The sequence below is a fragment of the Mastigoproctus giganteus genome, chromosome 10 (assembly GCF_048544385.1).
Source record: "Mastigoproctus giganteus isolate SK-2022 chromosome 10, ASM4854438v1, whole genome shotgun sequence".
Lineage (NCBI taxonomy): Eukaryota > Metazoa > Arthropoda > Arachnida > Uropygi > Thelyphonidae > Mastigoproctus > Mastigoproctus giganteus.
In genome coordinates, this window is record NC_143584.1 from 60861632 (window position 1) to 60879779 (window position 18148).

The following is an 18148-nucleotide window of genomic DNA, read 5'->3' on the forward strand; positions in this document are numbered from 1 at the left end:
AAAATGCATGGGATGCATACAAATTATCGGGCAACACAGAAGCCTATGGCAAATATAAGCTAGTCTGTAATCAAGTCACAAAGGAAATTAGGCAAGCGAAGGCACATTACGAGAAATCTTTGGCAAAGGATGCTAAGAAAAACAGCAAGGACTTCTTTACTTATATAAACTCTAAAAGGAAGGGGATAAATCAGATTGGTACACTTGATATCAATGGTTCGACTGTTGATGATCCTGTTCAGTTAGCTGAAAAATGAGTATTTTTGCATCTACATTCACATGAGGAATTCTTTAGAGAAGTGAAGGACGGAAGCTTATTAAACTGTAACAGGGAGCTTAATAATTTTGTAATAACAGAGAGCAAAGTGGAGCAGAAATTGTTGACGATAAGGAAGGCACCCGGGGTGGATGGGATCTATTAATTTATATTAAAGGAGGCGGCAAAGAAAGTAAGCAAACCCTTACCTATAATTATGAGAGCATCCTTGGACTTAGGAGAATTCGCCATGGACTTGAGATGTGCAAATGTGTCGCCATTGTGTCATCATGTGTCGTCAATGTGTCGCAAATGTGTCAAAAAGTGACACGAGTAATTACAGATCTGTTAGTTTAACTTCTGTCCCGGGGAAAATAATGGAATCACTGTTAAAGAATCACTGCAGGATCATCTAGACAAAATTTCAGTAATAATTCAGATACAGAATGGGTTTTTTTAAGAGAAAGTCTTGACTGACAAATTTCATCGGATACTATGATGTGGTTACAAAGAACTGGATGTAAAAAATAATTTGGATATCATATACAGTCAGTCGTCATATAGCACGATAGTTGTGTTCCTAAAAACCCTCATGCAATATAAATAACAGCCCTATGGAAAAAATAGGGTTAGGTGCCAACCACCCAAGATTGAACACACATTTGTAACCAAATCATTATCAAATACAATAAATAATCGCAATAAAATATTGCTAATGTTTTTTGCTTCTATCGTAAGCAAACTTGTTCTTTGTTAGATTTTCTATCCAAAGAGATGACAGCCATTCCATCTCTTCTAATTCTTTGTGTCTTGATCTAATGGATTTTATTACACGTTGAGTTGTTCCTTCTAGGAAAGTTGCTTTTATTTTCTCTGCATTCTTTCTAATTCTCGGCATTGCCTCATTTAGGCCTGTAGCAAGTGCAATATCACATGTTCTTTCATTTCGCTCAAAGTGTTTCATAATTTCATAATTTTTCTCTAACAGAGAAAAAATAAGTCTTACTGGGGAAACCCTGGTGGGTCAGAAGTGTGATTTTGGCCATAAACACTGGTATGAGGCCAATACAAATTTTCCCAGGTAAAAATTTTGGACCCAGTCCGCCTCTGTCTATCAATATTGCTTTCATTTTTCTCTCTGAACCTGCAGTGTCTTCGCCAGGATGCTTCCTTTTCACATCTTTTAAGTATTTTACTCATTTTTAGGGAATAAAGCACAATTACAAAATGAGGAGGCACGCTTCATACACATAAAAACAAAGCCGCGTGCGTGTAGCAACTGAATAAACAACACCATAAGGGCAGAGACACACTACTAACTAGTTCACATTTTATTAAAACACATTTCGGGGGATTACTACCATAAAACAATAAAAACAATTACCAGTTGTGTTTCTGCTAGTGGAATCTGTTATAAATGGGTAGTAAACGCGATCTAATTGCATTTGTGATAATACCAATAGCTGGAATTTTGTAGGTTTTTATGTTATTATGGTGAAATGTGTTTCCCCCTTCACTGATATAAAAACAAATACATTTTCAGAATCTTCACTTCATTGCTATCGTGTTGCGTTCAGTTGGTGAATTCTGCATTTGACTGCCATTTCTTGTTAACACAAAGGCGAATCATGCATAAGCGAATTCGGTTTGTGTTATATACGATATCGTTCCTCTGTTTACAAATCATGTATGATCAAATTTGTGTAGTATAAACACGTGTTATACGAGGACTGATTGTACTTGGATTGTAGGAAAGCTTTTGATATAGTTGCACATAGAAGACTACTGTACAAATTGGAGCAGTGTGGTATTAAGGGCAAGTTGCTACAATGGGTAAAAGGGTGGTTGAGTGGGAGATGACAGAGAGTAGTAATCAATGAATGCTGCACTTCGTGGACTAATATTATTAGTGGAGTCCCGCAGGGTTCGGTGTTGATCCCACTGTTGTTTTGTGTATATATATATATATATATATATATATATCATTGATATTGATAAAGGTATATCAGGCTTAATGTCCAAGTATGTAGAAGTAACCCCAGAGATTGTTGTTATTTGGTTTTTAGGAGTATTAGCAACTAAGGCCATATAGCTCCAGGGATATGTGGTGGTCATTCCTCTGTATTTGGTGGTCACGGGCTCGAACCCCTGTCTAATCAAGAAGCGTGTGCTACGCACTGCTGCTCCTGCCCACATGGCTACGGTGGTGCCCAACTCCAGAGAAACGTACCAACTGTGTGCTACTACACTTAGGGTGGTAGAAAATGAAAACGACGTGGGAGTAATTGTGCAGGCAGATATGAAGTTTTCTGAGCGATGCAGACAGGCTGCCAGAGCAGGTCATGGGGTATTGTCAATGATATACAGGAATTTTGCTAGTAGGGAAAAGGAAGTGATTATCCCTTTGTATAAGGCAATGGTTAGGCCATGCCTTGAGTACTGCGTACAGGTCTGGTGGCCTCATTTTAGGAAGGATGTAGATTTGCTTAAGGTGTACTAGCAGTCTGCATGGGCCTACATTTTTTATTTTTACCTGGCCCAGCCTGACACGACTCTGTTTTTCAAATTCACTTCTGCCTTTCAGATTCAAAATTCAATATTAATAATTATATAACAATAATAATTATCCAAAATAATCATCAATATTAATTATATAAAAAAGAAAATGTAATAATTTTTCAATTTACTATATTGAATATAATTCCAAAACGTATATCAAAATCCATCTCTATTTAAATTAAAAAATTAGAAGTGACTGTCACTTCTGTCACTGGCAATTCTCGCTATATGATGTGTAAGCATTCCCCTCACCTGTATTTCTAAATTATTGGTCGGTTTTGGATTTAGCAGAGAAGCGGTTAGAAAGTGTTAAAACTGCTTTACTTTTCTAACTGTTCTAACAGTTCTTAGAATAGAACATTCACTTGTAATGACTCATATCATACTCTTGTGTAACATAAATTGCAACTTAATGCCCACTTAAGGGTAAATGCTACTTTACTAAGCAAAAATACAGATTGGGTCATTTCCGCATCTCCAAATTTCGGAATGTTAGACACTTTGGCAAAGTGCACCTTATTGGACAATTAAAAGTGTCAACAGACAACTAATGCATATTTTTTCTAAAAAAACGTTTAAGAATTTAAGTATATATAACAAAATATTTAAAATATATGTATGAAGGAAATAGCCTGAAAAAGTCCAAAATGTTTGGAAATAACAATTCATTGCAATTATTTGTGCCTGGCCTGAGCGCGAATATCGTTCATGTTACCCAGCCCGACCTTTGGGCTGGGTCAGGTAGAAGCCCGAGGGCGAGGCCCAGGCACACCTCTAGTGTGTACAGAGAAGGGCAACAAGATTGGTGAGGGGAATGAAGGGGTCCTCTTACAAAGAATGGGTTAAGTTCTGCAAATTGCAGCAGCTGGAGACTAGGCACCTGCAATGTGATCTAACTGGGTGTATAACGCTTTGAATGGGATGAGCATGCTAATGGAATTCTTCTGCTTGCTCAGATTACGAACCTGAGGGGGCATAAATTCAAGTTGATAGAATAAATGTGCTGAAATTTGCCTTTAACCAGCGGGTAGTTGATTGCTAGAACAAACTTCCACTTCCATTTGTCATCGTGGAAGTTGATAGCTTAAATAAATTCAAGGAGGAACTGGACAAAGTTTTAGAGCAAATGGATGTGTGAAATTGTTTTTTTTTTTTTTCTTCTTCTTTTGGTTGATGCCACATAAGCTCATATGCTTGCTTTCTTGCATCACGTGCCTCTACTACTAAGCTCGATTTTAAGATTTAAAGGGATATAGGCAGTTTAGGAGAAAGGAAGTGTTACAGAATAATTTAAATGATGTAAAATTGTGCAACCTTAGAAGTGTCAAAAAAGTTCTCACACAGTGCTGCTTCAAATTTTAAGATTAGAAAAAAAAAAAAAGACCATTCTGATTCATATTATGACTGTGAAAAACTATACAGAAAGTCATGCTTAGTTTCTGCTAATATATTGTAATTTTTTATGGTGTGATATGGTCTTTTGGTATTAGGATTCTTGCGAAACTCGAAATTTTGATCTTGTAGTAACTTAACTTCCTTTTCTATATTTATATATACAAATTAATGGAAATGAGCACTTGTGATGCAGAAAATATTGGTGTTATGTGCTGAAAGCTGTGAAAAGAAAATTATATTGTCACTTCACAATGAATTATGTATTTGTGTGTGCATATACAGTGGAACTTCTCTATTACGACTTCTATTTAACGAATTTCTCTATATTATGAATTTTTTCGCAAAACATTGCACCCTGAAATGAAATTACATGTAAAATTAACCCCATATAGTGAAGTGGTAGTCTCTCTATAATGAATTTTTAAAAAAATTAGTAAAAGCATTTTTGAAGATTTTCAAACATTTATTGCTAAACAGCCGCTCCAATATACAACCTCCTTCCCTCCGAAATTACGCATTAGCATCTGCAATTAATCATCCTTTTAGTGAATACTTGTGGCCATTAATGCCCGTAGGAGGGTCTTTGTTTCATTTTTGTTACAGTTATAAAACCAAATGGGTTTTCTTAAAAGTGGTCATAAACTTTACAATAAATAGGATAGATTTGTAAATTGATGTTGGCTCAGGGGAAACGAAATTCGCTGCGGTAAGCCTTTAGCATGCTGCGGCAGCAATACATAGAATGCTACCATAGTCGATTTTTAGTAACGCCTACTGAGTGACATTCGCTTCTCACCTCAACCTTACCATGTGACCTTCCTGTCAATCATTATATGATATGTCCATTCTCATCTAACTGGACTCCTAGTAGATGGTTTTCATTAATTTTTTTTTTTTTTTTTTTTTTTAATTTCGTTCTTTTAGAACAATTTGTCATCAATCACATAGGCTATATGTTGTATTTTTTTTTTTCTTTCTGAAAAGTAACATACAGCATACACTAACCGTAAATTTTCTTTCGTGTATATATGAATGAAAGTCGTATATTTCTTCAAAGTGACTGATAGGAAAAGTCACGTGATACTGTTGAATTCGCAAGCGAACGTCATTGAGTAGGCGGTACTAACAATCACTATACGGCCAGCGCAGCGAAGTTTGCGGTGTATATATCGGCACGAGCTGCAGGCAAGTAATTTTTACATTTGTGGAAACAATGTCGAAGAGAAAGTGTTTAAGTATTAATGATAAAGTAAAGATTCTTCATGATATTGAACAGGGTTTTAAGAAAAAAGATATTGCGGAGAAATATGGCATACCTGCAAGCAGCTTATCTACGATTTTAAAAAATCGAGAATCAATTTTAAATGCAATTGAAGGAGGAGCGGACAAGAAGCGAATTAAGTTGTGTATATACGAAGATGTTGATAAAGCTGTTCTAAAATGGGTGCAAATGATACGTGAAAAGAATATACCAATATCGGGTCCAATAATTAAGCAACAAGCTCTGAAATTTGCACAGTCCCTAGGACATACAGAATTGTGGAAAAGGTTATTTGTGGAGAAAGTGTTAATGTAAGTGAAGAAGATTGCAACAGTTGGAGGAACAATACCTTAAAGAAGATTTTGGAAGAATATGAACCTAAGGATGTTTTTAATGCTGATGAAATGGGTTTATTCTTTAAACGTTTACCAAATAGAACACTTGTTTTTAAGGATGATAAATGTTTTGGTGGAAAACAAAGCAAAGAAAGAATCACTGTGCTAGATGGAGCAAATATGACAGGAAGTGAAAAATTAAGACTTTCAGTCATTGGAAAATCAAAAAACCCAAGATGTTTTAGAGGCACAAAATCTTTGGAAGTTGACTACCTTTAATAAAAAAGCATGGATGACCAGTGATATCTTTGAAGACTGGATATTAAAACTAGACAAGGGTACAACAAAAGAAAAAAGGAAAATCGTGTTGGTAACTGACAACTGTCCAGCACATCCTGCCAGTATTTCTGCCAAACTTAAAAGTGTGAAGTTATTGTTTTTACCACCAAACGTGACGTCAAAATTCCAGCCAATGGACCAAGGCATTATTAAAAATTTTAAATTTCATTATCGAAAGAGAATAATAATGAAGATTGTCAATGCATTATCAGAAAATAGAAACTTGGAAGTTACAATTAACCTTAGAGATTGCATCTCTGAAGTGGCAAAAGTTTGGACAAATGATATCACTGAATACACTATTCAAAATTGTTTTTCGAAAGCGGGATTTGCATTGAATACAGAAGTCTAACATCAACTGGATGAACAAGATGAACTGCCCCTTTCACAACTGAAAAACTTTTGGACATTATTAGAATCGTCTGGAAACATAAAAATTGAAATAACACTGGATAGTTATGTTTATGTAGATCAAGATCTGACTACAACAGAACATCCAAATGAAGATGAAATACTGCTGAACAGTGTTAGACGCGACCATGATCATGAAGAAATTAACGATGATGCTGAAGACACATCAGAACAACCCGTAGAAAAGCCAACTCATGAAGAAATGATTAACACTTTTAAAACGGTTCGTATGGTTCTACAGTTTTGTGAAAATTTTCCTGATAATGTTTTTAATGCTCTGAACAAATGTGAGGTTTTCTTTGAGAATTAGACATTTTTTAATTGTACTGTACAAATGAAAATTACGGATTTTTTTAAATTTGTGATACTTACCGGCGAAAATTGTGTAAACATAATTTAAATAAGTGTTTTTGAAATAAAATACATTAAAAATAAATGTAGATTCATTTTCATTTTCTAATTAAATAACAATTTCTAATAAAAAAGATATTCTCTGTATAATGAAATTTCTCTATAACGAATTTTTTCCCTGGATTTATTGAATTCGTTATAGGGAAGTTCGGCTGCATTTACCTATGTGTGTATTTTAAAGATGGCTGTACTTGCTTTGTTTCATGTCAATAGCAAAATCCAAGTGTATTGGATGGCTATTTGGAGGTTTCTTGATGCACTAATTTATATGATTTTTTTTTATACAAGCATATATTCACAAGACAAATTTTGTGGGAAAATCATGATGGACTCAGGATTGGCTAACAACAGTCTCTGACAAGATTCAAACCAGTTGAGGCTGTCAGGGAGGATGAATGAAATGAATATGGAGAAATGTACTTTATTATCCTTCACAAAAGAATATGTAGAATAAGATTTATGTTGCTTTATTGCTGCTGAGGGTTAATTTAGAGCAGTGATGGTGAATCAACAACCCATGTAGGAAACTATACTGGCATGTTACTACTCATAAATAGTTTATTCTATAGGAATAAACATCCAGAGTTTACTTCGTAGAGAGAGTGAAAATTTTAATGTAATTATGCATTACATTAGAAGAGAATTCTCATTAGACTTTCATGTATTGTTACCTTCTTATAACTGGGAACTGGAGTTTGTAGTAGCTGGAAGAAGAGTAAGCAAACAGGTTGAGGCTGGGAATGGGTAAGGCATCTGGGGCTGATGGAATCTATCCAATTGTATTGAGTACGGCAGTGGGAGGGGTTAGCAGGCTTTCAGCCACGGCAGTGAGAGCATCCTTTGATTCAGGGGAGGTCCCTATGGATTGGAGGTGTGCAAATGTTACTCCTATTCATAAAGGGGAGATAAAAGGGAAAATTGAGTGGTTGTGAACCTATGAACTAAACTTCTGTTCTGGGGATGGTGATCAGAGGGGTGAAGGGTTGTTTTGACAGAAATGCAGTGTGGCAGCCATATTAAATTTGTAAGGGGAAGCATTTTGAAGAAAAAAGAGTCGAAGTAATTGTACAGTCTGGCATGAAGTTTTCTAAGCAGTGTAGATAGGTTGCTGGAACAGCTCATGGAGTTATGTTAACAAGATACATTAATACTACCAACAGGGATAAGGAGATGATAGTACTGCTGAACGAAGCAGCAGTTCGGCTGCATCTTGAGTGTTAGATACATGTCTGGAAGCCACATTTTAGGAAGGATAAGGATCTGTTGGAAAGGGTGCAGAAAAGTGCAATAAAATTAGTGCTGGAAACAAAAAAAAAAAAAAAAAAGCCTCTTACCAAGAAAGACATCAGTTCTGGGAACTAGACTCCTGTGAGACCTGACTGAAGTATTTAGGGCCTTGTATGGATTGAGTGAATGAATGCTATCCTATTCTACTGTAGGCAGCTGCAGAAAGCAGATGTGCTTTTAAGCTGGCTCCATCAGATTAACTGAAGACATTAGAAGATCAGGTATCTAGTAGACAATTTTTTTGTTTATATCTAATTTCTGTAATTTTTAAATTTTATTTCAGTAATATTGTGAAATTAATTTCTACTATATTTTATAAATTAAACTTTTCACTTTTCCAAAGCTATTTATATTCTTTCTGCTAACTTCATTAGCTTAATTTTAACTTCACTAGCAGATAAAGTTTCTGGAACAGTTTAATTTCTGTAATACTTAATACTTTTAATTTTTCTTAATTTAAAATCTAGCCAAAAGAATGGCTGTTACAAGATCCACTATCAGTACTTCATTAGAGGATATCATGATTCAGATGGGTAAGGCTGTGTCGCTTCTGGCATGAGTCATGAGTGTACAGTCATGTACACTCATGACATGAGTAGAGTGTTCAGTGCACTTGTATAGTCAGCGGCATATATTCTAAGGTTGGTCTAGTAGACAAACCAAAATCAACTGATGTTCTTTTCTTTGCACCCAATGTAAGGATTGTGCCAATCTCAAATGAAAATTTGCTGCATTACTAGACTTCACTAGAGAAACAGGTGCTGGCCCTAAAAACAAATGTAACTGGGAGCTTGTATGAGGGATTCCAGTATCTTGAGACCTACCAAGTAATTTATCTACCCCCACCCCCCAATTTGGGTGCCAGAATTCAGTCAAGTGTGCATACCTCTCTGGTTCAAGAAGATTTAATTTTATTGGGAGACTACTGTTAGGGAAACAAGTATAAAATTTTTTTTTTTTTTTTGTAACAAAGACAAGTGGATTAGAACCAGGGTGTGTTTACCAGGCAGATATAGAGAGCATTATTATTCATGTGGGCAAAAATTATATCAAATAAACATGACTATGATTTGTTGGATAAATAAAGGACCACATTGAAAAATCTTGCAAGTTAGGTCAGGATGTACATGAGTCTGCAATTCTGCCCAAATACAACAGGAGGGGTCATATGTTTAGCCTTGTGGATTAATTCAAAATTTGAAGAACTATGCAAGGCTTCAGTGCAGAAATTTTTATCAGCGCGGCCCGCATTCATAAGTTAAAGGAATCTATTTTGTAGAGATGAGTTCCATTTGATATAATACAAGGGTGCAGGGAAATGAGCATTTACCTGATGATATGGGCCAAAGCAATACTTGCATGCATCTCAAGAGTTCTTGTTTGCAGCTACAAGTGCTGATATTAGCAAGGTGTTTTGAGAATAGCAATGTTTCAAATGAGCAGGAAGATAAAGCTAGGGAAATAAGTAAAATATAGAAGAATATGGTGTAAAATATAGAAGAATCAGGAATTTTGTCAATAAAATGAGCAAATTCGAACTCCTTAGGACAACTAATGCTTACATAATAGGGCTAACAAAAATAGTGCAATCTGCAAATTGGGGATGATGAGTGTCACCATGATATGTACCATTGTACATATCATGGTGACACCTGTCAACACCCCTCTCTTCCCTACCCTTCCATTTAGGAAGGGTAGGGAAGAGAGGGGTGTTGACAGGGGTCGTACTTATGACTAAAAGCAGCCCGAGCACGAAAGAGCTTTTGTAAAGTCAGAAGTTACACCTGTAACCACAGAATCTGTGGCATGAGTTGGTTAGAAGAAAAGGTATAAGGAGAGTGGGAGTAATCTACAGACCAGAAGACTCAAAATTATGAAGACTGTCTACATCCACACAGAATGGAAAAGCAGTTGTGAGTGTCTTATTATGGATGATTTCAATTTGCCCCTAATTTGTCCCTGGCTGGAACAAGTTAGAAACTCACAATGGAAAAAAATATATATATATAAATAAAAATAATTATCATTTTTTGTAATTGGGTATCCACTTTTCTTCCTGACTATTTATTGTTAGTGGTAGTAGATAGCTCTCTGTCTTCTAACTTCTCCACTAATGCTGGAGTTCTCCAAGGTTTGGTTCTTTTTCCCACTCGTTTCTTTCTTCTTGTATTAGTGACCGTAGCACATTGCACTCCAACTTCCAGTTTAAAAAACCATGCTCTGCACACACAGCTTCAAATTCTTGAATATCCACTACAAAATTCCTTAAATGCTGATCTCCAGGAAATTCTCCAGTGAGGCAAATATGACTTAGTTGATTTCAATCCTAAAACTCAGTCCTGTCTTATATCTCACAAAAAAGTCTGCTTTTGTGCTTGCCTTCAACGACACCCTGATTTCTAGACAGGATCACATATCGCTATTGGGGATTACCCTGGCTTCTAATCTCTCTTGGCATAAACACATCACACATACTGCTTTCTCTGCATCTAAAAAACAGCTGTTCACTCTGTACGAATCGTACATACACCCTACCATGGAATATTAGCATTAGTATTAGTAGAGGCATACGATGCAAGAAAGCAGGTTATGCAGCATCAGCCAAAAAAAAAAAAAAAAACCCTCCCACTTTACCCCCCCCCCTTCGTTCCAAATGCCTGTCCAGCACAGCCTTAAATTTATTTAGTCTATCAACTTCCAAAACAAAAGATGAAGTCTGTTCCACCAATCAACCACCCGCTGGCTAAAGGCAAATTTCCGTACATCTATTCTACAACTCTTTCCTCAATTTGAATCTCTGCCCCATCACTTCTTAATCTGAGTAAGAGGAAGAATCCCATCAGCATTCAGCTTACTCAACCCATTCAAGGCCTTATACACCACAATCACATCACCTCACAGGTGCCTTCACTCCATGTGCTGCAATTTGCAGACCTTAAAGCCTTTCTTGGTAAGAGCACCCCTTTGTTCCCCCTCACCAATCTTGCTGAACTTCTTTGTACTTGTTCTCCAGACCTGTACAATACTCTAGGTGTGGCCCGACCATTGCCTAATACAACGGGATAATCATCTCTCTGTCACTGCAAGCAAAATTCCTATATATCATTGACAAGACTCCATAGCCTGCCCTGGCAGCCAGTCTGTACTGCTCAGCAAACTTCATATTTGAATGAACAATTACCCGCAGGTATTTTTCACTTTCCATTTCCCTGGGTGTAGTACCACACAGTTGGTACGTTTCTCTTCGGTTATTGCTACCCATATGCAGTACTTTGATTTGTCAATGTTTGATTTGTCAATGTCAATGTCATCAAATATCAAATAAACTTCAGTTGCCACTTCTCAGCCCATTTGCCCAACAAATATCTAGATCCATTTGGAGTAGAATACTGTTTTTATTGTCGTTAACAACCCTGCCAACCTTTGTATCATCTGCAAACTTGGACATTAATCCTGATATACCTTCATCAACATCATTGATGAATACACAACACAACAATGGGCCCAGCACCGAACCCTGGGGAACTCCGCTAATAACATTTGTCCATGAAGAGCAGTGTCCATTGATTACCACTCTCTGTTGTTTTCCACTCAACCATCCCTTTATCCATTGTAGCAACTTACCCTTAATGCCATACCTCTCCAATTTGTACAGTAGTCTTCCATGTGCAACACTATCAAAAGCTTTCCTGAAATCCAAGTATATGATATCAAAATTATTTTTGCCATTCAGTTCTGTTGTGACCACATCATAGTATCAAATCAAATTGGTCAGACAAAACCCCTTTAACAAACTCATGCTGTGTCTTAACTATTACTGCAGTCTTGTCTAGATGATCGTGGAATGCTTCTTTAACCAGTGGCTCCATTATTTTCCCTGACAAGTTAAACTAACAGGTATATAGTAACTTGTCACCTTTTGAACCCCCTTTGTGAATTGGTGATATACTTTCACATCTCAGGTGGTAGATGACTTTCATCAACCGGTGAAATACCACCACTTTGCTTATTGGAGGCTTGAAGTGGTGAAACCCATGTTTAGTCTCTAGAGCAAAGTTTCCGGCATCCCCCTCTCCCCATACTTCTCCTTCAACCCATGCATGGTACTAAGTACTATAGGTTTTGATACCTTTCGTGTTTGGGGTTCTCATAAAAAAAAAAAAAAAAAAACCTCCAGTCCAGAGAAGCTTTCATAATTATGGCTAAGGGTTTGCTTACTACCTTTGCTGCCTCCTTTAATTTAACTGGATAGATCCCATACACCCCAGGTACCTTCCTTATGTTTAACTTCAACAATTTCTCCTCCATTTTGATCTCAGTTATTACAAAATTACTTAGATCCATGTTAGAGTTTGATAGAATTCTGGCATTCCCCTTATTGAATAGCTCCTCATGGGTGAATGTAGATGCAAAATACTCATTCAGTTTATCAGCTACCTGAGCATGGTCATCAACAGTCAACCCATCTATGTTAATTGGTCCAATCAATTCATTCCTTTCCTTCTAGAGTTTACGTAAGTAAAGAACTCTTTGCTGTTTTTCTTTGCATCCTCTGCCAAAGATTTCTCGAATTTGCCTTTGCTTGCCAAAACTCCTCTGTGACTTGATTACAAACAAGCTTATATCTGCCATAGGCTTCTGTCACCTGATAGTTTATATGCATGCCATACATTTTTTTTCTCTGCCACGAGCCTCATTAATTCATCTGACATCCATTTAGGCCTCAACCCTGAACAATATTTCTTAGTTGCAATGAAAAGCCTAGTAGCTTCAAAGATTAAGTCCTTGAAGGCTTCCCATTTAGAATGCAACATTGGTAACATCATCAGTTAATCCCACTGAATAGAATTTAAACTCTCAGAGACCACTGTAGTCACCTTTATGAAAACAAAAACCCTTCCACTAAATCTTTAAGTAAATTCCACATCTGTTACATCTTTAAGTAATTTCCACATCAGTACACTGTGATCACTGTAGCCCAGTGGTTGCTTTATCTGAAAATTTTTAATGCATGAATAATTACTGCTAATAATCAGATCAAGAGTATTACTCCCTTTGGTTGCCTCTCAAACATGTTGCTGTAGAAAACAGTCATCCAACAAATCCAAAAAAGTCTTGCTAGTGTGTGTGATCAATCCACAAGTTCCAATCAATATATGGAAAGTTAAAATCCCCCATTATAAGACATTCTGATTTACTGGCGCACTATTTTTCTGCACAATTGCTCATTATACTCATCAGATTCATGAGGCCGATAACACACACCTACTCACATTTTTCCTTTCCTAGTGTTTATGTCACACCAAACAGACTCAACATTGCATTGTCCACCAACATCAACTGGATGTACTTCCTCAGATTTTACGTGTTTCTTAACTTCCTTAGATTTCACGTGTTTCCTTCTTCCTGTCCTGTCTATCCTTTCTGTACACATTATACTCCCCAAATTCCAATTCTGCACTGCTTATATCCATGTGGCAGCACGTCTCTGATATTCCAACAATATCCACTTTTGATGTCTTGACAAGCACTTCAAATTCATCAAATTTATTTACTATACTCCTAGCTTTGGTGCAAGTATATGCAAGTATACATACATTTATTCTTACTCTTAGTTACCCTAACACAATCCATGTATTTACTTGTTCCATGATGACTCCCAGCAGCCCCCAAAATCCCCAGTACCTCTCTTTGCAGGCTGCTGCTCATTCCAATAGAAGCAGAGCAAGAATCACTTTCACCTCTGCCTGTGGCTATTAGTCTGTGAATCCCACCAAGCTAGCAGTTTTCCGACCCATCTAACACTGCCTCGATAGCATCAGCAAATATTCTTGCACCCTTTCTATTTAAATGTATTCGATCCCTGTAGAAATAATCTCTCCTGTTAACAAGCACAGACCATGCTGAGAAAAATTCTTCCCAATGAGCCTTGCATTATCTCTCCAGGGCAGAATTGATTGACAAGGCACTCATCATATACTCCCTCTTATTATGTCTGGGAAGAATTGCAGATTTAAATTTTAAAAAAATTTAACCCTAACTCGCAACTTTTTTTCTACACTGAGCTATACTTGTAAAGTAAGTCTGCTGATCTCCTACATTTAATGTAATTAGTGCCAACGTATAAAACCATATCACCCTTTGTACCCTTAAAAAATGATATCCGCTCTACAACGTCATCAACTTTTGCCCCTGGCAGACATACCCTGATCCTATTCCACCTATCCTTTTTGCACAATATATTTAGGGATGACAATAGTTGAATAATTATAAATTTGTTAGCCTGACTTCTGTTCCAGGAAAAATAATGGACTCACTGATTAAAGAACTAATCCTGAACCATCTAGAGAAATGTAGTTATAGTGTAGTCACATCATGTGTTTGTTAAGTGGTGATCCTGTCTTACCAATCTGATTGGATACTGTGACACAGTAACAAAAGAACCGAAAGAGGATGTAAAGAAAAAAAAAAAAAAAAAAAAATTTGACGTCATATATTTAGATTTAAAAAAAATCTTTTGATACTCTTGCACACATCAAATACTGCTATATAAATTGGAGCTGCGTGGCATTAAGGGCAAGATAGTGCTGTGGATAAAGGGATGGTTGAGTGGGAAAAGGCAGGGAGGTTATTAATGCATACTGTTCTTCTTGAATTAATCTTATTAGTGGAGTCCTCCAGGGTCCTTGTGGCTGTCATTCTCTCACATATATCAAACTGAGCTTGCTACCTAGCAGTCTAAAATGCTGATGGAATTGATATTCAGGTGACACATAGTCAAGTGCTTAATTATGGCAAATTCCGGTCTATCTGTGACAGCTAAATCCTTTTCTTCCACCCTCACAGTGGTGGAACTGTTAGTAACCCTGGATATAACCCCTATGTGCAAGTCCTGAATATGGCACTTAGTACACTTGACATAACCACTAAGGTGCGAACCAATAAAAGATTGCCGACTACAGAAAACATCATGGTTCAGGAGTGTTACCCACACAACATGGAGGAATGTCATCCCTCTGTGTTACCAGGCAATGCTATGTAGAAGATGACTCCAACCGACAAATGCAATACCACCATTTTGCTTATTGGAAGCTTAAAGTGGATGAGCTCATGTTTAGTCTGCAGAACAAAGCTCCGGCAACATTCCCCCCCCCCTCCAACTCTTCCATTATGCAGTACTATTGATATCTTTTGAGGTTAAGACGGACATTCTGGCAAGATCAATCTTCCTTGTATTTCGAGGATACAGCTCTAAAATAATATTTGCAAGTCGGATGCTTGACAGTCCCCCGGACCGAACCTATTGGTAACTATCTAAAAGGCTTCTGGATCAGCTAGTGTCTAATCTTGCTGCCTCTATTCTACCAGAGAGATCGGAGTGAGTCCCAGTAGTGCGTATGCTAGGGAGGCATTGTCGAGGCCATGTTATGTTATGGAGCTGAGTACATTTTTATGAAAACCCCAAACACAAGATTTATTAGAACCTATAGTACTTAGTACCATGCTTGGGTTGGACATTGAGATGATGAAAGAAGATAATTGTTGACATCAGACTTGGACTTCTGTAGGCTGTAATTTTCGGGAAATACGTATGAAGGAAGGTTGTTCAGAAAACGGCAGTTGAATGAATAAACGAGAAAGATGAAAAGTGGGTTCTGTGAGTTTGAAATTGGACAGTAAATGGATGTTGGCTGGTGGCGGCACATGTTCGGACTGTTTTGAAAGAGAGAGCAGGAATTATAGAAGCCAATTCAGAAGAACACTGCCCGTGGAAGTATCTGTAGAAAAGGCATGCAGCACAAACAGTATGTCTATGAGACAGCGAGTGGAGAGACTCTGTTAGAGAGGAGTCATTAACCTTACATTAACCTAATATTTTCCAGAGCCGTTAAAAACTTCACCTGCACAAGGCTAGTCTCGTTCCCAATGCAAGAGTATTGGGTGTATGATGAATTGTCTGGTATTGTAGTAAGTAAAAGGACAATCTCCGGGAGGTCATTAGTTATTACCAATAGGTCTGTGCATCTCGCCCATTTGGGTCTGAGTGACTAGAAAACTGAAACAATCTGGAGTTGTGAGCATTAAAATGACTAGAGAACTGAAACAATCTAAAGGTGTGAGCATTAAAATCAGCAAGGAAAATACCTCACTTTTAGGAAAGTTGGACTAGTCTGTCTAACAAAACTGTAGTCACCTTTACGAAATCAAAAACCCTTCCCTTTACCCCTGATGGCAGTTACATCTTTGAGTAAATCCCACTTCAGCACACTGTGATCACTGTCACCTAGTGGTTTCTTTATCTGCAGATTCTTAATGCATGAAGAATCACTACTGATAATCAGATTAAGAGTATTACTCCCTCTAGTTGCCTCCCGAACATGCTACTGTAGAAAACAATCATCCAATAAATCCACAAATGTCTAGCTAGTGTGTGAGTGACCAACCCACAAATTCCAGTCAATATCTGGGAAATTAAAATCCCATATTATATGACTCTCAGATTTTGTGTTTCTTAACAGCATAACCTCATCTCCCTTCCTGGCTTGTCTAACCTTTCTGTACACATTGTACTCCCCAAATTCCAATTCTGTGACACCATGTCTCTGATATCCCAACAATATCCGCCTTAATGTCTTGACTAGCACTTCAAGCTCATCAAATTTATTAACTATACTCCTAGCATTGGTGTATAGTTAATATGCAAGTATACATGCACCTGTTTCTACTCTTAGTTACTCTCACAGAGCCCAGGTATTTACTTGTTCCACCATGACTCCCAGCAGTCCTGGAAATTCCCATTGCCTTGTTTTGCAGGCTGCTGCTCAATTGCATTTCAATAGAAAAAGTGCAAGAATCACTTTCACCTCTGCCAGTAGCTACTGTTAATCTATTAGTCCATGTATCCCCCCCCGCAAGATAGCAGTTTTCCAACCTAACTATGCCTCGATGGCATGAGCAAATATTTTTGCACCCTTTCTATTTAAGTGTATCCCATTCCTGTAGAAGCAGTCTCTTGTGTTAACAAGCACAGACCACGCTGAGAAAAATTCTACCCCTTGAGCCTTGCACAATCTTTCCAGGGCCGAATGGATCGACAAGGCATTCATCATATACTCCGTCGTATCGTGTCTGCACAGAATTACAGACACTTTCCAATTCAACCCTAACTCATGGCTTTTTTTCAACATCGACCTGTACGTTTTGAGTAATTCCGCCGGTCTCCTGCTCTTAATATCATTAGTGCCAACGTGTACAACAATATCACCCTTTATGCACTTGAAAGATGATAGCTGCTCTAAACGTCATCAACCTTTGCCATTGGCAGAAATACCCTGGTCTTGTTCCACCTATCCTTTTTGCACAATATGTTCCCTGCTTCCCTGACAATAGTGTCACTGACAACAAATAGTTGTCAGAGTGTTATTAGCGATTATGTAAGTTGAGAGAATGGTAAATGCAACATGTGGATTTGACATAATGGAGTAGAGAGAAAGATTTTAAGCCAAAGATTCCAAATTACTGTCTTTGATAAGGGAATATCACAGTGAACATATAGCGCAGGTACCACCTTTGAAGTGAAAGGAACCACAGAGTGAATAATTGGGACAACTGAACCAATAAGTGGTTGTGACAACTGATAACTAGGACTCTCTCATAAAAAGTGGGGACCGTACCAAACATTTGGTGAAAATGGACATTACAGAGTTTCGAACTGAAATCATGTGTATTTTTTTTACGTATGAAGGTTTTCATGTATGAAATACGTATGAAGGTAGCTGTTCCAGAAAACTGCAGTTGAATGAATAAACGAGGAAGATGAAAAGTTAGTTCTGTGAGTTTGAAGTTGGACAGTAAATGGATGTTGGCAGCAAATGTTCGGGCCGTTTTGAAAGA

At 37.3% G+C, this 18148-nt stretch overlaps 1 protein-coding gene across 3 annotated transcripts in view; it reads right to left on the reverse strand.

Annotated features, from left to right (window-relative positions):
- The window catches only part of LOC150079050 (cyclin-D1-binding protein 1 homolog), a 287955-nt gene that overhangs the window by 41049 nt on the left and 228758 nt on the right, over positions 1–18148 (reverse strand). Inside the window, exon 9 of one of the 3 annotated variants that reach the window (XM_090382490.1) lies at positions 8323–8479. The exons of the other annotated variants lie outside the window; for them this stretch is intronic. Coding sequence (XP_090238616.1) covers positions 8464–8479 — 16 coding nt within the window. The 3' untranslated portion in view covers positions 8323–8463. Of the gene's footprint in view, positions 1–8322; positions 8480–18148 lie in introns of those variants that run through there. 3 annotated transcript variants of the gene reach the window in all.